This window comes from Lolium rigidum, chromosome 7 (assembly GCF_022539505.1).
Source record: "Lolium rigidum isolate FL_2022 chromosome 7, APGP_CSIRO_Lrig_0.1, whole genome shotgun sequence".
Classification (NCBI taxonomy): domain Eukaryota; kingdom Viridiplantae; phylum Streptophyta; class Magnoliopsida; order Poales; family Poaceae; genus Lolium; species Lolium rigidum.
The window spans coordinates 263,872,401-263,894,095 of NC_061514.1; the positions used below are offsets into that span (position 1 = coordinate 263,872,401).

The 21,695-nt window shown below is 43.8% G+C and overlaps 1 protein-coding gene across 1 annotated transcript; it reads left to right on the plus strand.

The window, feature by feature from the left end:
* The first annotated feature begins 17,961 nt into the window (after positions 1 to 17,961).
* LOC124675976 (zinc finger CCCH domain-containing protein 50-like) lies at positions 17,962 to 20,392 on the plus strand. The gene has a single exon (XM_047212066.1). It carries the CDS (start codon positions 17,994 to 17,996, stop codon positions 19,965 to 19,967), a length of 1,974 nt encoding a protein of 657 aa, XP_047068022.1. The 5' UTR covers positions 17,962 to 17,993; the 3' UTR covers positions 19,968 to 20,392.
* Positions 20,393 to 21,695: the final 1,303 nt, after the last annotated feature.

The window sequence follows — 21,695 nt, forward strand, 5'->3', positions numbered from 1 at the left end:
TATGAGCTTTATACGGAGATCATACATGAAATTGGTTCTTGTGAACTTGAAGATATTGATATGGTTATTCGACTAGCTAATAGAGAAACTATCTCTCCTATTGGTATTGTTCGAGATGTGGAAGTTCTATGTGGTAAGATTAAATATCCTGCTGACTTTTTGGTACTTGGTTCTCGCTCGCTAGTAAGTATTGTCCTATTATTTTTGGTAGACCTTTCCTAAATACTTGTGGAGCATGTTATAGAGTGTAAGAAGGAAAAAATTATGACTAAATTTGTTGGTGAATCTTATGAGTTTAATTTCTCTAAATTTGCCAAAACTCCTTATAAAGCTGATTTGCCTAATAATGATTTTAGAGTTGAACAGGTGTGCGTCTATTGCTCTTGCTCCTAATAATCCTTTGCAAAGCAACATTTGGAGAATAGTGAGAGTGAAGTCTTTAGGGAAGAAAGAAATGAGCTTGATGAAATTTTCCTTCGTCAACCTATTCTTAAACATGACTTGCCGGTTGAAGATTTAGGTACAACACCACCACCAAAGGAAGATCCTGTTTTTGATTTAAAACCGTTGCCTGATAATCTTAAGTATGCTCATATTGATGATAACAAAATATATCCTGTTATTATTAGTTCTAAGCTTTCAGATATTGAGGAAGAAAGTTTATTGGAAATATTGAAGAAACACCGAGGAGCTATTGGCTATACTCTTGATGACTTGAAGGGGATTTCTCCCTCTATTTGCCAACATGCTATCAATATGGAAGATGATGCAAAGCCTGTTGTTGAACATCAACGTCGTCTAATCCCGAAGATGAAGGATGTGGTAAGGAATGAGGTATTAAAACTTCTTGAAGCTGGTATTATATATCCTATTGCCGATAGTAGATGGGTTAGTCCTGTGCATTGTGTTCCTAAGAAAGGAGGAATGATCGTTGTGCCTAATGATAATGATGAGCTCATCCCTCAAAGAGTAGTTGTAGGGTATAGAATGTGCATTGATTATCGAAAAGTTAATAAGGTTACTAAGAAAGATCATTACCCTTTACCTTTTATTTATCAAATGTTAGAAAGGTTGTCTAAAAATACTCATTTTTGCTTTCTTGATGGTTATACTGGGTTTTCACAAATTGCTGTTAAAGCTAAAGATCAAGAGAAAACCACTTTCACTTGTCCCTATGGAACTTATGCTTATAGGCGTATGCCTTTTGGTTTATGTAATGCTCCTCGCTACTTTTCAAAGATGCATGTCCTGCTATTTTTCATGGCTTTTGTGAGAATATTGTAGAGGTATTCATGGATGATTTTTCTGTCTATGGGAATTCTTTTGATAATTGCTTGCGAAACCTTGATAAAGTATTGCGTAGATGTGAAGAAACTAACCTTGTTCTTAATTGGGAGAAATGCCACTTTATGGTTAATGAAGGAATTGTATTGGGACATAAAATTTCCGAGAGAGGTATTGAAGTTGATAGAGCTAAAGTTGAAACAATTGAGAAGATGCCCTATCCTAGGGATGTTAAAGGTATTCGTAGTGTTCTTGGTCATGCTTGGGTTTTATAGGAGATTTATTAAAGATTTCTCCAAGATTTCAAAGCCTCTTACTAATCTTCTTCAAAAAGATGTACCTTTTGTTTTTGATGATGATTGTAAGGAAGCTTTTGAAACTCTAAAGAAATCCTTAACAACTGCTCTTGTAGTTGAACCTCCTGATTGGAATTTACCTTTTGAAATTATGTGTGATGCTAGTGATTTTATCTGTAGGTGCTCGTTCTTGGACAACGAGTAGATAAGAAATTGAATGTTATTCATTATGCTAGCAAAACTCTTGATGGTGCTCAAAGAAATTATGCTACAACCGAAAAAGAATTATTAGTCGTAGTCTTTGCTTGTGATAAGTTTAGATCCTATATTGTTGATTCAAAAGTTACAATTCATACCGATCATGCCGCAATTAGATACCTTATGACAAAGAAAGATGCTAAGCCAAGGCTTATTAGATGGGTACTTCTTTTGCAAGAATTTGATTTGCATATTATAGATAGGAAAGGTGCTGATAATCCTGTTGCTTGATAATTTGTCTAGATTGGAAAACATTACTTATGATCCTGTTCCTGTTAATGATAGTTTTCCAAATGAACAATTGGCTGTAATAAAGGTGAGCTCGCGAGATAGTCCTTGGTACGCTGATTATGCTAACTTTATTGTATCCAAGTACTTGCCCCCTGATGGCGTGTATTTCACACGTTCGTTGGGCAACCCCAAGAGGAAGGTATGATGAGCACAGCAGCAAGTTTTCCCTCAGAAAGAAACCAAGGTTTATCGAACCAGGAGGAGCCAAGAAGCACGTTGAAGGTTGATGGCGGCGGGATGTAGTGCGGCGCAACACCGGAGATTCCGCGCCAACGTGGAACCCGCACAACACAACCAAAGTACTTTGCCCCAACGAAACAAGTGAGGTTGTCAATCTCACCGGCTTGCCGTAACAAAGGATTAACCGTATTGTGTGGAAGATGATTGTTTGCAGAGAAAACAAGTAAAAACAAGTATTGCAATAGATTGTATTTCAGAAAGAGAATTGGACCGGGGTCCACAGTTCACTAGAGGTGTCTCTCCCATAAGACGAACAGCATGTTGGGTGAACAAATTACGGTTGGGCAATTGACAAATAAAGAGAGCATGACAATGCACATACATATCATGATGAGTATAGTGAGATTTAATTGGGCATTACGACAAAGTACATAGACCGCCATCCAACCGCATCTATGCCTAAAAAGTCCACCTTCAGAGTTATCGTCCGAACCCCTCCAGTATTAAGTTGCAAAGCAACGAGACAATTGCATTAAGTATGGTGCGTAATGTAATCAACAACTACATCCTTAGACATAGCATCAATGTTTTATCCCTAGTGGCAACAGACACAACACAACCTTAGAACTTTCTGTCATCGTCGCAGTGTCAATGCGGGCATGAACCCACTATCGAGCATAAGTACTCCCTCTTGGAGTTAAAAGTAAAAACTTGGCCGAGCCTCTACTAGAAACGGAGAGCATGCAAGATCATAAACAACACATAAGCATAACTTTGATAATCAACATAACAAGTATTCTCTATTCATCGGATCCCAACAAACGCAACATATAGAATTACATATAGATGATCTTGATCATGATAGGCAGCTCACAAGATCCGACAATGATAGCACAATGGGGAGAAGACAACCATCTAGCTACTGCTATGGACCCATAGTCCAGGGGTAGACTACTCACTCATCACTCCGGAGGCGACCATGGCGGTGTAGAGTCCTCCGGGAGATGATTCCCCTCTCCGGCGAGGTGCCGGAGGCGATCTCCGGGATCCCCCGAGATGGGATCGGCGGCGACGGCGTCTCGGCAAGGTTTTCCGTATCGTGGCTCTCGGCATCGGAAGTTTCGTCACGGAGGCTTTAAGTAGGCGGAAGGGCAAGTCGAGAGGCGGCACGGGGGCCCAAACCACGGGCCGGCGCGGCCGGGGTGGGGCCGCGCCGCCCTAGGGTTTGGCCACCCCGTGGCCCCTCTTCGTCTCGTCTTCGGTCTTCCGGAAGCTTCGTGAGAAAATAGGCCTCCGGGCTTTTATTTCGTCCAATTCCGAGAATATTTCTTTACTAGGATTTCGAAACCAAAAACAGCAGAAACAACAGGAACTGGCACTTCGGCATCTTGTTAATAGGTTAGTTCCAGAAAATGCACGAATATGACATAAAGTGTGCATAAAACATGTAGGTAACATCAATAATGTGGCATGGAACACAAGAAATTATCGATACGTTGGAGACGTATCAGCATCCCCAAGCTTAGTTCTGCTCGTCCCGAGCAGGTAAAACGATAACAAATATAATTTCTGGAGTGACATGCCATCATAATCTTGATCATACTATTTGTAAGGCATATGTAGAGAATGCAGCGATCAAAACAATGTGTATGACATGAGTAAACAAGTGAATCATAAAGCAAAGACTTTTCATGAATAGCACTTCAAGACAAGCATCAATAAGTCTTGCATAAGAGTTAACTCATAAAGCAATAATTCAAAGTAAAGGTATTGAAGCAACACAAAAGAAGATTAAGTTTCAGCGGTTGCTTTCAACTTGTAACATGTATATCTCATGGATATTGTCAACATAGAGTAATATAATAAGTGCAATAAGCAAGTATGTAGGAATCAATGCACAGTTCACACAAGTGTTTGCTTCTTGAGGTGGAGAGAAATAGGTGAACTGACTCAACATTGAAAGTAAAAGAATGGTCCTCATAGAGGAAAAGCATCGATTGCTATATTTGTGCTAGAGCTTTGATTTTGAAAACATGAAACAATTTTGTCAACGGTAGTAATAAAGCATATGCATCATGTAAATTATATCTTATAAGTTGCAAGCCTCATGCATAGTGTACCAATAGTGCTCGCACCTTGTCCTAATTAGCTTGGACTACTCGGATTATCACCGCAATACATATGCTTTAACCAAGTTTCACAAAGGGGTACCTCTATGCCGCCCTGTACAAAGGTCTAAGGAGAAAGCTCGCATTTGGATTTCTCGCTTTTGATTATTCTCAACTTAGACATCCATACCGGGACAACATAGACAACAGATAATGGACTCCTCTTTTAATGCTTTAAGCATTTGACAACAATTAATTCTTTTCTCATTAGAGATTTGAGGATGTTTGTCCAAAACTGAAACTTCCACCATGAATCATGGCTTTAGTTAGCGGCCCAATGTTCTTCTCTCACAATATGCATGCTCAAACCATTCAACTCGGTGTAGATCGCCCTTACTTCAGACAAGACGAACATGCATAGCAACTCACATGAAATTCAACAATGAGTTGATGGCGTTCCCCGATAAACATGGTTATCGCACAACAAGCAACTTAATAAGAGATAAAGTGCATAATTACATATTCAATACCACAATAGTTTTTAAGCTATTTGTCCCATGAGCTATATATTGCAAAGGTGAATGATGGAATTTTAAAGGTAGCACTCAAGCAATTTACTTTGGAATGGCGGGAAAATACCATGTAGTAGGTAGGTATGGTGGACACAAATGGCATAGTGGTTGGCTCAAGTATTTTGGATGCATGAGAAGTATTCCCTCTCGATACAAGGTTTAGGCTAGCAAGGCTATTTGAAACAAACACAAGGATGAACGGTACAGCAAAACTCACATAAAAGACATATTGTAAACATTATAAGACTCTACACCGTCTTCCTTGTTGTTCAAACTCAATACTAGAAATTATCTAGACCTTAGAGAAACCAAATGTGCAAACCAAATTTTAGCATGCTCTATGTATTTCTTCATTAATAGGTGCAAAGCATATGATGCAAGAGCTTAAACATGAGCACAGCAATTGCCAAGTATCACATTACCCAAGACATTTATAGCAATTACTACATGTATCATTTTCCAATTCCAACCATATAACAATTTAACGAAGGAGAAACTTCGCCATGAATACTATGAGTAGAAACCAAGGACATATTTGTCCATATGCTACAGCGGAGCGTGTATCTCTCCCATAAAGTGAATGCTAGGATCCATTTTATTCAAACAAAACAAAAACAAAAACAAACCGACGCTCCAAGAAAAAGCACATAAGATGTGGCCGAATAAAAATATAGTTTCAGGGGAGGAACCTGATAATTTGTCGATGAAGAAGGGGATGCCTTGGGCATCCCCAAGCTTAGACGCTTGAGTCTTCTTGATATATGCATGGGTGAACCACCGGGTGCATCCCCAAGCTTAGAGCTTTCACTCTCCTTGATCATGTTGCATCATACTCCTCTCTTGATCCTTGAAAACTTCCTCCACACCAAACTCGAAACAACTCATTAGAGGGTTAGTGCACAATATAAATTGACATATTCAGAGGTGACACAATCATTATTAACACTTCTGGACATTGCATAATGCTACTGGACATTAGTGGATCAAAGAAATTCATCCAACATAGCGAAAGAGGCAATGCGAAATAAAAGGCAGAATCTGTCAAAACGGAACAGTTCGTATTGACGAATTTTAAAATGGCACCAGACTTGCTCAAACGAAAATGCTCAAATTGAATGAAAGTTGCGTACATATCTGAGGATCACTCACGTAAATTGGCATAATTTTCTGAGTTACCTACAGAGAATTAGACCCAGATTCGTGACAGCAAAGAAATCTGTTTCTGCGCAGTAATCCAAATCTAGTACTTACTTTTCTATCAAAGACTTTACTTGGCACAACAAAACACAAAACTAAGATAAGGAGAGGTTGCTACAGTAGTAAACAACTTCCAAGACACAAATATAAAACAAAGTACTGTAGCAAAATAACACATGGGTTATCTCCCAAGAAGTTCTTTCTTTTTAGCCATTAAGATGGGCTCAAGCGAGCTTTAATGATGCACTCGCAAGAAATAGTATTTGAAGCAAAAGAGAGCATCAAGAGGCAAATTCAAAACACATTTAAGTCTAACATGCTTCCTATGCATAGGAATCTTGTAAATAAACAAGTTCATGAAGAGCAAAGTAACAAGCATAGGAAGATAAAACAAGTGTAGCTTCAAAAATTTCAAGCACATAGAGAGGTGTTTTAGTAACATGAAAATTTCTACAACCATATTTTCCTCTCTCATAATAACTTTCAGTAGCATCATGAGCAAACTCAACAATATAACTATCACATAAAGCATTCTTATCATGAGTCTCATGCATAAAATTATTACTCTCCACATAAGCATAATCAATTTTATTAGTTGTAGTGGGAGCAAATTCAACAAAGTAGCTATCATTATATATAGGAGGCATATTGTAATCATAAAAGAAAATTTTCTCCTCAATGCTTGGGGGTCTAAAAAGATCATGCTCATCAGAGCCAGCTTCCCCAAGCTTAGAATTTTCCATAGCATTAGCAACAATGGTGTTCAAAGCATCCATAGTAATAACATTCCCATTAGCATGCATATAAAGTTCCATGGGTTTTTTAATTCTCTCTTCAAACACATCATGTCCTAATTCAAGATAAAGTTCATAAAGATCTCTCATATTTTTGTTGTTTTCCATTATGCTTAACTAGTGAAATAAAAACATGCATGATATTAAGTAAAGTAAAACAAGTAACTAATTTTTTTGTGTTTTTGATATAACAAACAAGATAGCAAATAAAGTGAAACTAGCAACTAATTTTTTTGTATTTTGATATAAGTGCAGCAAACAAAGTAGTAAATAAAATAAAGCAAGACAAAAACAAAGTAAAGAGATTGGGAAGTGGAGACTCCCCTTGCAGCGTGTCTTGATCTCCCCGGCAACGGCGCCTGGAAAATATGCTTGATGGCGTGTATTTCACACGTTCGTTGGGCAACCCCAAGAGGAAGGTATGATGAGCACAGCAGCAAGTTTTCCCTCGGAAAGAAACCAAGGTTTATCGAACCAGGAGGAGCCAAGAAGCACGTTGAAGGTTGATGGCGGCGGGATGTAGTGCGGCGCAACACCAGAGATTCCGGCGCCAACGTGGAACCCGCACAACACAACCAAAGTACTTTGCCCCAACGAAACGAGTGAGGTTGTCAATCTCACCGGCTTGCTGTAACAAAGGATTAACCGTATTGTGTGGAAGATGATTGTTTGCGAGAGAAAACAAGTAAAAACAAGTATTGCAAGTAGATTGTATTTCAAGTAAAGAGAATTGGACCGGGGTCCACAGTTCACTAGAGGTGTCTCTCCCATAAGACGAACGAGCATGTTGGGTGAACAAATTACGGCTTGGGCAATTGACAAATAAAGAGAGCATGACAATGCACATACATATCATGATGAGTATAGTGAGATTTAATTGGGCATTACGACAAAGTACATAGACCGCCATCCAACCGCATCTATGCCTAAAAAGTCCACCTTCGGGTTATCGTCCGAACCCCTCCAAGTATTAAGTTGCAAAGCAACAGTACAATTGCATTAAGTATGGTGCGTAATGTAATCAACAACTACATCCTTAGACATAGCATCAATGTTTTATCCCTAGTGGCAACAAGCACAACACAACCTTAGAACTTTCGTCACCTGTCGCAGGTGTCAATGCGGGCATGAACCCACTATCGAGCATAAGTACTCCCTCTTGGAGTTAAAAGTAAAAACTTGGCCGCAGCCTCTACTAGAAACGGAGAGCATGCAAGATCATAAACAACACATAAGCATAACTTTGATAATCAACATAACAAGTATTCTCTATTCATCGGATCCCAACAAACGCAACATATAGAATTACATATAGATGATCTTGATCATGATAGGCAGCTCACAAGATCCGACAATGATAGCACAATGGGGAGAAGACAACCATCTAGCTACCGCTATGGACCCATAGTCCAGGGGTAGACTACTCACTCATCACTCCGGAGGCGACCATGGCGGTGTAGAGTCCTCCGGGAGATGATTCCCCTCTCCGGCAGGGTGCCGGAGGCGATCTCCGGGATCCCCCGAGATGGGATCGGCGGCGACGGCGTCTCGCAAGGTTTTCCGTATCGTGGCTCTCGGCATCGGAAGTTTCGTCACGGAGGCTTTAAGTAGGCGGAAGGGCAAGTCGAGAGGCGGCACAGGGGGCCCAAACCACAGGCCGGCGCGGCCAGGGGTGGGGCCACGCCGCCCTAGGGTTTGGCCACCCCGTGGCCCCTCTTCGTCTCGTCTTCGGTCTTCTGGAAGCTTCGTGAGAAAATAGGCCTCTGGGCTTTTATTTCGTCCAATTCCGAGAATATTTCTTTACTAGGATTTCTGAAACCAAAAACAGCTGAAAACAAAGAATCGGCACTTCGGCATCTTGTTAATAGGTTAGTTCCAGAAAATGCACGAATATGACATAAAGTGTGCATAAAACATGTAGGTAACATCAATAATGTGGCATGGAACACAAGAAATTATCGATACGTTGGAGACGTATCACCCCCAACCTTTTCAGCTCAGCAAAGGAGGAAATTCTTTTATGACTTGAGGCATTATTTTTGGGATGAAACACACTTAAATAAAGAAGGAGTGGATGGTATTCTGCGAAGATGTGTTCCCGAATATGAACAACAAGAGATATTGAGTAAGTGTCATGGTAGTGTTTATGGAGGACATCACGCCGGAGATAGAACCGCGCAAAAGGTTCTACAATCAGGTTTTTATTGGCCAACTCTCTTCAAAGATGCAAGAAAGTTTATTTTATCTTGTGAATGTCAAAGGGTTGGTAATATCTCCAGACGCAATGAAATGCCTATGAATTATACTCTTGTTATTGAACCATTCGATTGTTGGGGATTTGACTTCATGGGTCCTTTCCCTTCTTCAGAAGGTAACACTCATATACTTGTCGCTGTTGATTATGTTACTAAATGGGTGGAAACTATACCTACAAAAAGTGTTGATGGTGAGACCTCATTAAGAATGCTTTTAGATATTATTTTTCCGAGATTTGGAGTTCCTAGATATATTATGACTGATTGAGGTTCTCATTTTATTCATGGTGGTTTTAGAAAAACTCTTGCTAAATATGGTATTAATCATAGAATTGCTTCTGCTTATCATCCTCAAACTAGTGGGCAAGTAGAATTATCAAATAGAGAGATTAAATCTATCTTGCAAAAGACTGTTAATAAATCTAGAAAGAACTGGGCTATTAAATTGAAGGAAGCACTATGGGCTTATAGAATCGCTTATAAAAATCCTATGGGTATGTCACCGTATAAAATGGTTTATGGGAAAGCTTGTCATTTACCTTTAGAACTAGAGCACAAAGCTTATTGGGCTGTGAGAGAACTAAATAAAGATCCTAAACTTGCTCGGTAAGAAGAGATTGCTACAATTGAGTTCTCTAGATGAATGGAGAAGTGAAGCATATGAAAATGCTAAACTCTTTAAAGAGAAAGTTAAGAAATGGCATGATAGAAGAATTATCAAAAGAGAATTTAATGTTGGAGATAAAGTCCTATTGTATCGGTCTCGTCTCAGATTTTTTGCAGGGAAATTACTCTCAAAATGGGAAGGACCATATGTCATTGATGAGGTGTATCGATCAGGAGCGATTAAAATTAGCTCTCTACAAGGTAATGCCACACAAGTGGTGAATGGACAAAGACTCAAGCATTATATCTCTGGTGATTCTTATAATGAAGATGTTGATGTTTTTCGAGTGGTAACTCCGGAAGCTTTCATCAAAGGCCAAGTTGACAGTCCTGCAGAGTTCGACTTTGAATAGGTAACAGTTCTGGTAAGAAAAAGTCCGCGTTTAACTTTCCGAACAATGTTTTTGCAACTTTTGGAAAATATGAAAAATTACGAGATCGAAACGGAGTGGAGGAGACACACGAGGAGGTGCCCCCACAGGCCGGCGCGGGCCCCAGCCTGGCCGCGCCGCCCTGTGAGCAGGGCCCCTCGTTGCCCCTCTCCGACTCTGGTTCGACCTGGTACTTTCCTTTGGTCGTGAAAGTTTTTGCTATATAATCCCCCGGACCCCTGGAGGTCCGTATATCTTTTTCTCGCCGTGTTTTGTTTCGAGCTGTTTCTGCCAGGATCTATCTTTGATCTAGAAGCACCATGGTCTCCAACAACAAGGACAAGGAGCCTTCGGAGGAAGATATTCAAGATCCCGAGTTGAAAGAAGAAGTCAAGGAGGATGAAGAGGAAGTTGAGGAGGTTCCGCGAGTACACCCGCGTGCCACCGTCGCAAGCATCAGAGTGGTGTCAAATCTGTTCAACGCCAAGAAAAGCGCACGGATTAGCACCGGAGGAAGAGTTCCACGTCACTACCTAGCTCCAAGGACATCTCCTCCAGGCACCTACCACCCCTTCCACATTCTAATTCATAATAGTCAAACTGAAAGGGTTCCCAAAGCAGTGCTGCCCAAAGAACCGGGATATAGATCATTCTAACACTGCAGGAAGGATGAAGCCTGAAACTGAAGAGTGGGGAAACAACTCTAAGAGTTGGGACTCGCCGTCGGACGTGCTTCTTAACCGCGTCGAGCACAATTCAGAGATGATCCACAACCTCACGTACAGGATTGATGAGCTAAAGGAGCTTGTTGAGAAGCTTATCAGGAATTCACCATCACCACCGCCGGAGGAGTAATTCATCATCGGCATTGGCACCCCCTTGGTTTGTTCCAAGCTTGGGGGAGTGCCGCGGTATCACATCATCATTATCTTTTACCTTTTTACTATCAATTAGTGTCATATCATGAGTAGGGAAGTTATCATATAAGATGTGTTGCGGTATGGAAGTATCTCTCTTTTAGTGGTTATCTATGTATCCCTTGGTGTGAGTTATCGTTATGGAATATTAATGAGAAGTCTTATCATTTACATGTTGCACATCTTATTTTAGTTTGCAATCTCTATTATATGATTGATCTTGTTGTTAGTATTGGTATCGCTTTGGGAGCATTGAGTAAATCTATTTGGTCTTGGCAAACTTAGCATTGGTCAATAGCAACAACACTTTGAGTTTTAAGTAGAGAAGAGGAAATACATGTAGATATGTTATTATCTTTCTTGTTAGTTCCTAGCTTAGTATTCTGAAGTTAAAATTGTTTGTGCTTACAAGTAAGATGCATGATTGTTTCTATCACATGTATATTTGTTTGTTTCCCTCAACTCTTATGCTTGCTAATTAACCTTGCTAGCCAAAGACCTGTACCGAGAGGGAATGCTTCTCGTGCATCAAAACCCTTAAACCAAACCTATGCCATCAGTGTCCACCATAACTACCTATATGTGGTGTTTCCCTGCCGTTCCAAGTAAATACTTCATGTGCTACCTTTAAACAATTCAAAAATTATTACCTCTTATTTGTGTTAATGTTTTATAGCTCATGAGGAAGTATGTGGTGTTTTATCTTTCAGTCTTGTTAGGCAACTTCCACTAATGGACTAGTGGCTTCATCCACTTATCCTATAATTTTGCAAAAAGAGTTGGCAACGGGGTTCCCAGCCCCAATTAATCAACTTTCATTAATAACTCTCTTCACATGTTTTGCCCCGATTCATCAGTAAGCAACTTAATTTTGCAATAGACACTCCTCCATGGTATGAGATTGTTGGAAGGCACCCGAGGATTCGGTTAGCCATGGCTTGTGTAAGCAAAGGTTGGGGGAGTGTCATCCTTAAATAAACTAAAGTACATGTGTAAACAAAAGAGAAGAGGGATGATCTACCTTGCTGGTAGAGATGACGTCCTTCATGGGAGCCGCTCTTTGGAAGTCTGTTTGGCAAGGGGGTTAGAGTACCCACTACCATTCGTTGACAACAACAAACACCTCTCAAAACTTTACTTTTATGCTCTCTATATGATTTCAAAACTTAAAAAGCTCTAGCACATGATTTAATCCCTGCTACCCTCTGCGAAGGGCTTGTCTTTTATTTTCATGATTGAGTCGGTAAACCTATTTCCCTCCATCTTAAGCAAGCAATTGAGTTGTTGTGATCCAACCATCTATATTGTGATCTATTTCATCATGTCTTTTACTCTTCCTTGTTTAGTACAAGTTTTATCTGAATGAATATGGCTTTGAAAGTTATCAATGATTATGAGGAGATTACTATGATTGAGTATGCAAGTTTATTATAAGCTTTAATATGAGAGTGCTACTCAATAGATAAGTATAATCTGTTAACTGTTCTCTGACCAAGAACGAAGTTTGCCATCACCAATTATGATTTCTTATGCACCTTTATTTGTGATTTCCTTCTACTTGTTTCAAGTTGAATTATATGAGGAAGTTGTTCACTAGAATGTCTTGTGTGAATGAATATGATGCTTCTTGTCCGTATTTTATTTATCGACTCTTCACTCCATAAACATGTGGTCTTGTTTACCGAGTTCAGTTTCGCTTGGGGACAAGCGAAGTCTAAGCTTGGGGGGGGTTGATACGTCCATTTTGCATCACTATTTTATATCATAATTTGCTGTTATTCATTGATATATTTCATATTTGGAGATGATACTTATGTTATTTCATCTATTTTGCATTTTTCATGATTATTGGAGGATCGCGCACCGGAGTCAGGATTCTGCTGGAAAAAGCGCCGTCAGAATGCAATATTTCGGAAGATCAACACTTGACGGAAATTATATGAAAAATCCTATTTTTCCAGAAGACGAAGGGAGCCAGAAGGGGTTGCCGAGGAGGGCCGCCGTGGGCCCACCTCATAGGCCGGCGCGGGCCAAGGCCTAGCTGCGCCGCCTTGTGAGGAGGGGGCCCATAGCCCCCTCTGGCCTCCTCTCCTTCGCGTACATCTTCGTCCCGAAAACCTAAGCACCAGAGGATAGTTGCGAAGAGTCACAGCCGCCTCTGCGGGGCGGAGAACACCAGAGAGAAAAGAGCTCTCCGGCAGGCTGAAATCCGCCGGGAAAATTCCCTCCCGGAGGGGGAAATCGACGCCATCGTCATCGTCATCGAGCTGGACATCATCTCCATCATCATCACCATCATCTCCATCATCATCACCGCCATCTCCACCGCTGCACCTCGTCACCGCTGTAACAATTAGGGTTTGATCTTGATTGTTTGATAGGGGAAACTCTCCCGGTGTTGATTTCTACTTGTTATTGATGCTATTGAGTGAAACTATTGAACCAAGGTTTATGTTCAGATTGTTACTCATCATCATATCACCTCTGATCATGTTCTATATGATGTCTCGTGAGTAGTTAGTTTAGTTCTTGAGGACATGGGTGAAGTCTAAATGTTAGTAGTGAATTATGTTGGTTAGTATTCAATGTTATGATATTTAAGTTGTGGTGTTATTCTTCTAGTGGTGTCATGTGAACGTCGACTACATGATACTTCACCATTTATGGGCCTAGGGGAATGCATCTTGTATTCGGTTGCCAATTGCGGGGTTGCCGGAGTGACAGAAACCTAAACCCCCGTTGGTATATCGATGCGGGAGGGATAGCAGGATCTCGCAGTTTAAGGCTGTGGTTAGATTTATCTTAATTACTTTCTTGTAGTTGCGGATGCTTGCAAGGGGTATAATCACAAGTATGTATTAGTCCTAGGAAGGGCGGTGCATTAGCATAGGTTCACCCACACAACACTTATCAAAACAATGAAGATTAATCAGCTATATGAAGCGAAAGCACTAGACTAAATTCCCGTGTGTCCTCAAGAACGTTTGGTCATTATAAGTAAACAAACCGGCTTGTCCTTTGTGCTAAAAAGGATTAGGCCACTCGCTGCAATTATTTCTCTCGCATTTTACTTACTTGTACTTTATTCATCTGCTATATCAAAACCCCCTGAATACTTGTCTATGAGACTTACAGTGAATCCTTCATCGAAACTGCTTGTCAACACCTTCTGCTCCTCGTTGGGTTCGACACTCTTATTTATCGAAAGTACTACGATACACCCCCTATACTTGTGGGTCATCAATCTCATGGATGGATTTGATGCAGCTAAAGGGATGCCAACCACTGGTTGGGGACCCTAGATCATGCTGAACCCTATTGGGTGATGATGTGATGCTTCAGTAAGCTTTTCTGTGTGGCTAGGTAGCTGTTGTGACCCTAGCAGACTTGATCTGCTAGAAATGGTTTCTCCTACCTCTATTGGATGCTTCTATTCAATATTCCTGGTAGTCTTCTATGGACTGCTAGGTTATTTGATGTTGAAATCATACTGGACAGATAAATGTCCAATATTCTGATGGCTTAGCTACCTGTAGGTGCTTGGTGAATATGGATGGTTAGATAGGATAAATCCATGATGGATTTCTTTGGTTATGTCACTGTGTTGGCAGAACCAATGTTCCCTTGGTGATTTCCTTCTAGCTAAGTCACTTGTTTGCTAGCACCAAATGGCTTGGTAGCCACATGATGATACAATCAGGGTTTCTACACTTCTTTGCTTCTGTGATGCATGTGTATGCTTATTGATGAGCAAAATATGTGTTTGCTCATGATTATTTGTGTATACCTCACTCCAGCTCCTAGATTATTTGCTGATGTAGAGGATTTGCTTCTGGTTGGTGTGTGAAGCTTGCCTCCTCCTGCTGGTTTGTGATGCTTCTCCTTGTGACTTGCTCAACAGCACAGTTCCTGTTGGAACTGTTCTGGATGGTTTGATGTTTCTGGATGGATGGAAGGCTTTGGTGTTCTTCCTGTTCTTCCTGTTCTAAGGCTCTGGCTGTTCTTACCCTTGGAGATCGTGTCGATGGATTTCTAGGGTTTGGCTGTGAAAAGTTTATATACTGCCTCTCCCTTGCTACATTGGTCGACAACACTTCATTTCCTGGGTGCTTCACTCCTGGCTGTGTGTGTGTGGAGAACATGCAGGTAGCATGGTGAGCTGCATGTGTGCTCTCTGGTTGGAACTTGGGCCCTTTGGCCATGTTCCCCCAACAGACTTGGTATTATCCACCAAATTCCATCTTATTTGACTAACTTGCCAAGTGGATTTGCCACTTGGCCTAATCCTTCTTTTTTTGTTTTCTGTCTTTGATTGCAGGGATGCATTTGATGATCAAGAAGAGCTGGATCAAGTGTTGATCAAGCAATCTATGAAGATTTATTTGTCTAGTTTAGCCTTTTACATTATCTTGTAATTTTCATTTTCTATTTTCCATTTATTCAATTTCTGTAATGTGTTGTAATATTCATAATCCAATTGGAATATTGTAAATGACAATGTATATTGTGTGGTAATCAATAAAGCTCAAGGTTTTTCTCTAATGAGCTTTACTTATAATTTCTATTGTTTTATATTCATATTTATTCAATTGTTTATTGAATTAGCCATATTTGAATTATAATATTCATAATTAAGGTTTGAATTTGAAATTCAAACATATCATGTTGGAATTCAATCATGCAACTTAAGTTGAGAATGAATTTGTTCCCCTCTCTTCTCGAAAACCCTAATTGAGTTTAGTGAGGTCCAAGTTTATCGCACTCTCGAAACCCTAATCCTAAATGGTGTCGAGAGAGAAACTTGGCCCCCTTCGATGCAGTTTTTCTATAAAAGCGCGAAATTTCCCGCATTTTACGATGAAATGTACATCCCTTCCTAAATTGTACCCCTCGATCGTTTCTAAACCTGGGATATTACAAGATGGCTCATCTTGAATTACCAAAACCACACATGAGAGCTCCATGCACTTTCAGCGTCACAACGGATCTGACTGCCACGATTCCGGGTCCAGGCAGTGCCCCGGGCCTGTTTTCGAGCCCATCTCCGCCCAGATCTGCGGGCGTCTTGCAACCATGGGGGATGCAGGTGGCCTCTGGCAGCTGGTGTTTCCCTGGTTGCGTTGTCGGTTGCGATTGCCGGCCTGCTCCTAGTTCATCGTCCAAAGGCCTCGCTGCGAAGTTGCTCGTTTTTCCGCTGTTTCGCAATGTGCAGAGTTGGAAAGCCGGGGCGGCGGCCCTGGAAGGTGGGAGCCATGTTGGTTGGCGTTCTTGCCATGGGCTCTGGTGCTGGCCTGTCTCCTTGGTCGTGTGGACAGCGTGGAACCGGCGAGTCGCGTTGTGTGGCGTGTATAAAAAGATAAAATGCAATGCTAAAAATAATATTTTTTCGAAGATATATTTTTTTCTTTTTTACATACCATAAAATACTGGTTTCTCATGAATCTTGACGAATACATATATTGTGAAGATGTATGTATGAAATATTTGTTAAAAAAGTAATATTTTAAAATATAACATTCAGTAGAGAGATCATATGCACCAAGAGCGGAATTGAATTTCCGCTTAAAGAAAGTCAAGAAACTGAAGCGGGTAGAGAAAACGTATGACCGTTTCAGTGCTGTGCGTAGGTCATCCGTTCTCTCCGGCTCTCCGCCCTCCTTCCACTGACTGACAGTCTTGTCCCACGAGCTTTGACTGCCTTCCGGGCCCCGCGGACTCCACCAGCCCATCTCCAATCCACCTCTGCGGTCCCCTCGGCGCGTCCGCCCGCCGCGCGCATCCCTGGATCAAGCCCACCAACCCACGTTTGTCACGTCCGGCTGCCGGAGCGCGCGGTCCATGCACCCCGTCCACGGGGGCCACCGACGACCTTTCTTCCTCCTCGCAGCGCACCACAGCGAGCCGACCTCCTCCGTACGGGTCGACGGAGATGCAACCGAGGCTTTCGGCGCCGAATCCCACGTCCGCCACCTGCCCCGCGCCATCCCGGCCGTCCAATCCTCCCACCGACGGCCAGATGCGCGCCTCGTGTCGGACGCCAGCAGCCGCCCAGACCCCACCGCGACGCGCACCGGCACCCGCCTGTTTGAATCCCCCCGCTGCCCCACCACGCAGTAAATATTATTCCTCAACCGCGCCGCCCCTTACATATTTTAACCGCCCATCCGTGTGTGACAGTGGTGGTCCATTGTGGGTCCACCTCTCAGTCTGACCCACATGTCAGCGGCGGCGGAAGATACCCGGCTAGATTTCCGGGCAGGCGCGGGCCGCGGTGCCCGAGGAATGAGACAATTTAACTCCTCGGCACCACCACCAGTAAACTGCGAGTCCTCCTCCTCCACCCTCCCCGCTGTCCCTCTCTCTCTCTAGACTAGACTCGGCTCCCCCGCTCCGTTCCCCAAGCCAGTTCCGGCACCGCCAGCCGCCGCCGCCGGTGACCGCCGGGCGGGAGGCCGCTCGATCCAACCGGGCCGGATTGGATACGATTGGATTGGACTCCCGGGACGGGAGGTAATTTGATACTGCTCATTTATTGCTTTCCTAATTATCCCTCTCCTCCCTCCCCGTCGATCCCGGTCTTCGGATCGCCGCTTGCTCTTGCTATCCTCATCGCCTGATTGGTGCCCTTCCAAACCAAGCTCAGCTCCGATTCCTCGAGCTAACCTTTCCTTTCTCTCAACTTCCTTATTCCACGACTCCTGATCTCGATTCCGTGGCTACCTCCGCTGAATCTATATAACCCATCCTGCTGCTGCCTCTTTTCCAGATGTGTTGAGTTCCCGTCGACGAGTACCAGCAGCATCAATGGGAGACCTCCCCGATCTCGCGCCTGCCCAGCTCGCCGGCCGCCGGGACAAGCTGGCGGCGCTGCTCGAGCTGGCCGCGGCGGACGACGCCGACGCGATGAAGGACGCGCTGGCTGGGTCCGGCGCGGACCTAGCCGATGAGGTCGGGCTCTGGTACGGCCGGAGCAAGGCGTACGAGCCGCGCACGCCGCTCATGGTGGCGGCCACCTACGGCAGCGCGCGGGTGCTCGCGCTGCTGCTCAACCTCACCACCACCGTCGACGTATCCCGCCGCCCCGGCACCGACGGCTTCACCGCGCTCCACTGCGCGGCGTCCGGCGGCTCCCGCAACGCCGTCCAGGTCGTCAAGCTGCTCATCGCGGCCGGCGCCGACCCGGCCGCCCCGGACTCCGCCGGCCGCCTCCCCGCCGACGTCCTCCTCGCGCCTCCCGCTTCCCCAGACGCCCTAACCGACCTCGAGGCGCTCCTCGGCCGCCGCCGCCAGCCCCTCACCGTGGCCACCTCCGGCGCGTCCTCCCCGCCGCTCTCCTCCTCGCCGGACGACGAGGGCACCCCCCGGTCCCCGTCCTCGCGTTCGTCCTCACTCTCCCCCACCATCACCATCGACCGCGCCAAGAAGGAGTACCCGGTGGACCCGACGCTGCCGGACATCAAGAGCAGCGTCTACGCCTCGGACGAGTTCCGCATGTTCGCATTCAAGGTGCGCCCCTGCTCCCGCGCCTACTCGCACGACTGGACCGAGTGCCCCTTCGTGCACCCGGGGGAGAACGCGCGCCGCCGCGACCCCAGCAAGCACCCCTACACCGCGGTGCCCTGCCCCAGCTTCCGCCGCCCCGGGGGCTGCCCCAGCGGCGACAACTGCGAGTACTCGCACGGCGTCTTCGAGAGCTGGCTCCACCCCACGCAGTACCGCACCAGGCTCTGCAAGGAGGGGGCCGCCTGCGCCCGCCGCATCTGCTTCTTCGCGCACGACGAAGATGAGCTCCGCCATGTGCCGCACAATACCGGCGCCGGCCTGCTCTCTCCCCGTGCTTCATCTATTGACATGACTGCTGCTGCCGCTGCGCTTGGGTTCCTCCCAGGATCTCCCAGGCACTTTGCGCCGCCTCCTGGGTCACCGTCTGCTGTCAACAACGCCGCAGCTAGCCCTGCGCACTGGATGCAAGGCAGCAGGCTGCGTTCTTCTTTCAATGCGAGGGATGTGACCGCCGACGACCTCCTCGACTGGGAATCGCAGTATCTGCGGGCACTCTGCGTCCCACCCAGCAGCCGCGCGCAGCCCCGCTACACTACTGGCCTTAGCATCAGGCCAACAGCAATTGCCACCTCCACTCTCGAGGACATGTATGCTTCTGACATGGCAATGTCGCCAAGGTTCACTGACCAAGGACACTCCGCCTACTCGCCCGCCCACAAATCAGCCATCCTTAACAAGCTCCATCAGCAGAAGGGTCTCCTTGCACCTGTCAACACCAACAGAATGTACTCACCGAGGTCTCTTGATCCTTCAGCTCTTGTCCAGTCTCCAATTGGCGGCATGTCTCCTCGCTCCCCTCGGGTTATGGAGCCAACGTCCCCACTTAGTGCCCGTTTCGGAGCCACACAGCGTGACATGTACGAGCAGTTTGCTTCTCTGAACAAGCAGCAGCTGCCATCCGTGGGTTCGCCACGGAATTCTAATGCTTCATGGGGCAATGTGGGTTCTCCCATGGGTAAGGTGGACTGGGGTTTCGACGGTGAGGAGCTCAATCGCTTAAGAGGCCCTGAACAATCAGGGTTTTTTGCAGAACAGGAGCCAGATGTGGCATGGGGGCAGTCACCAAACAGCAAGAGGGGTGGTGAAATGCTGGGTAGGGCAGGCAGTATAGCTTCTGCATCGACAAACAGGCCTGACTGGAACAATCAGTCTGATTTGTTTGATCAGACAGTAAATGGTGCTTGGCTTGAGCAGCTGAACATGGATCAGAAGTGACTGTGACGGAGGCTGCCAAGTCCGCAATTGACGAAACCATCGTTTTGCAAGGTTATCTACCCAAAGAATAGTTGTTGGTCCTAGTAAATAATAATTATTCTTTTTCATTCTTGAATTTTTGGTGGCAAAGTCGGAGACGGTGGTGTTCAACAAAGCATCCGTTGACAGATTGGTAGCCGAAAGCAGTTCAGGATATTCAGTAAACAACTTCTTTACATCATCAGCGTCCTAACTAGTATTCTTTTGATTAGTTGAGACGGATTTTATTCTTTTCATTTCCATGGTATTATGAAGAGATTTATAGGCTCCACCATGTTTTTTTTTTGTTTTGTTTTCAAGCTCTTGAAAAGAGATTAGAATTGTCCATTCTTCATCAAAGTGAATGAATTTGTGATACCATTGTTAATTCCAGTATATTTGGCTCAGTTGAATGCAACTTTTCTAATGCTGCTACTTGTATGTTGTACGTTCCCATCCTATTATTGTGTCTGGCTGCTAATTGTATTCACATTGCTATTTCAAAACTAGAATTATGAAGTACCAGGTCAACATATGCTTCATTCACAAATTGATATGATGCAATGATTCAAGTAATTTTAACACATATTCTGAAACATGTTTTATTTATCATACATCTCCTAATCCTGTTCACTATGCGCCCACAAAATCATCACATAATGCTGGTAAATGAAATACGGAGTACTATGTATGTTTCGCATCATGCAAGTATTCTTTTTTAGTTGTTTGTAGAACTGCTGTCCGAACTCTGAAGCCAACTAAACTACTTTTAATTTCTCACATCCTTTGTAGGATGGCAAATGATGAAAAATATATTTATGGATTTGTCACATTGTGATGCCGTGTATTTGTAGAGTACATCATGATTAAATGCCAATCATCGGAACATGAAACATAAAACATCTCTGGGTTTGCATCGCTATATCTACCTGAGGGCCTGAGGCGCTGAGCCATTCCTCAATTGTGGAATCTGGTGAATGGGTCCATGAGCCCAAGCTGAACTAGTAAAACTAGACATCCCCCAACCTCAAAATCTTCACATCTAAAGTGGTTTTGCAAGTTGGTTAAATAAAAATCGTGAGGGCATGACAGAAGGAGCCAGCGGCCATGGAAGAGGAGGTGACCGTAGGAAAATAGGAGCAATTGATTGGTAAAACAGCCATGCAAACTCACCAGAGGTTTATGTGCCAATGGTTCGAACTGTGTATTTTTACTTCATGGTTTCAGCAGAGTTCGACAGTGTCGGATGCCCGATTTTGTAGTTGTTGATTTCATAGTTCTACTACTTCTATCTAGATCATCCCCCAACTAGGCAACTACACAAGGCACTTCATAAAGTTCTTCAAAAATCATACCCCCAAAAGCAGTCAGCTCGTTTGCTCGGAAAAGAAACATTTGTTCAAAATTGAATATTCGCTCGGCTGCATTTTCGTACACAATTCGTATTATAGTTGCTCAAGTGGTTTCTTAATGCTCAACTACCATACTAGTCAGAGATGACGAATAAAGTAGCCGCCTTCCAACAAGAAAACGTGAGGCCTGTCCGGTCAAAAGCAATCTCAACGAACAGTTCTGGTCAAAAACAAGCTTCAACTACCATGAGGTGGCATCGCTTTAGCAAATTATAGAATGCTTTTTTGTTGTTGAGAAAAATCAATCCTAGTTTATGTATTCAAATAGTACTACCACCTCCGTCCCAAAATAAAATAT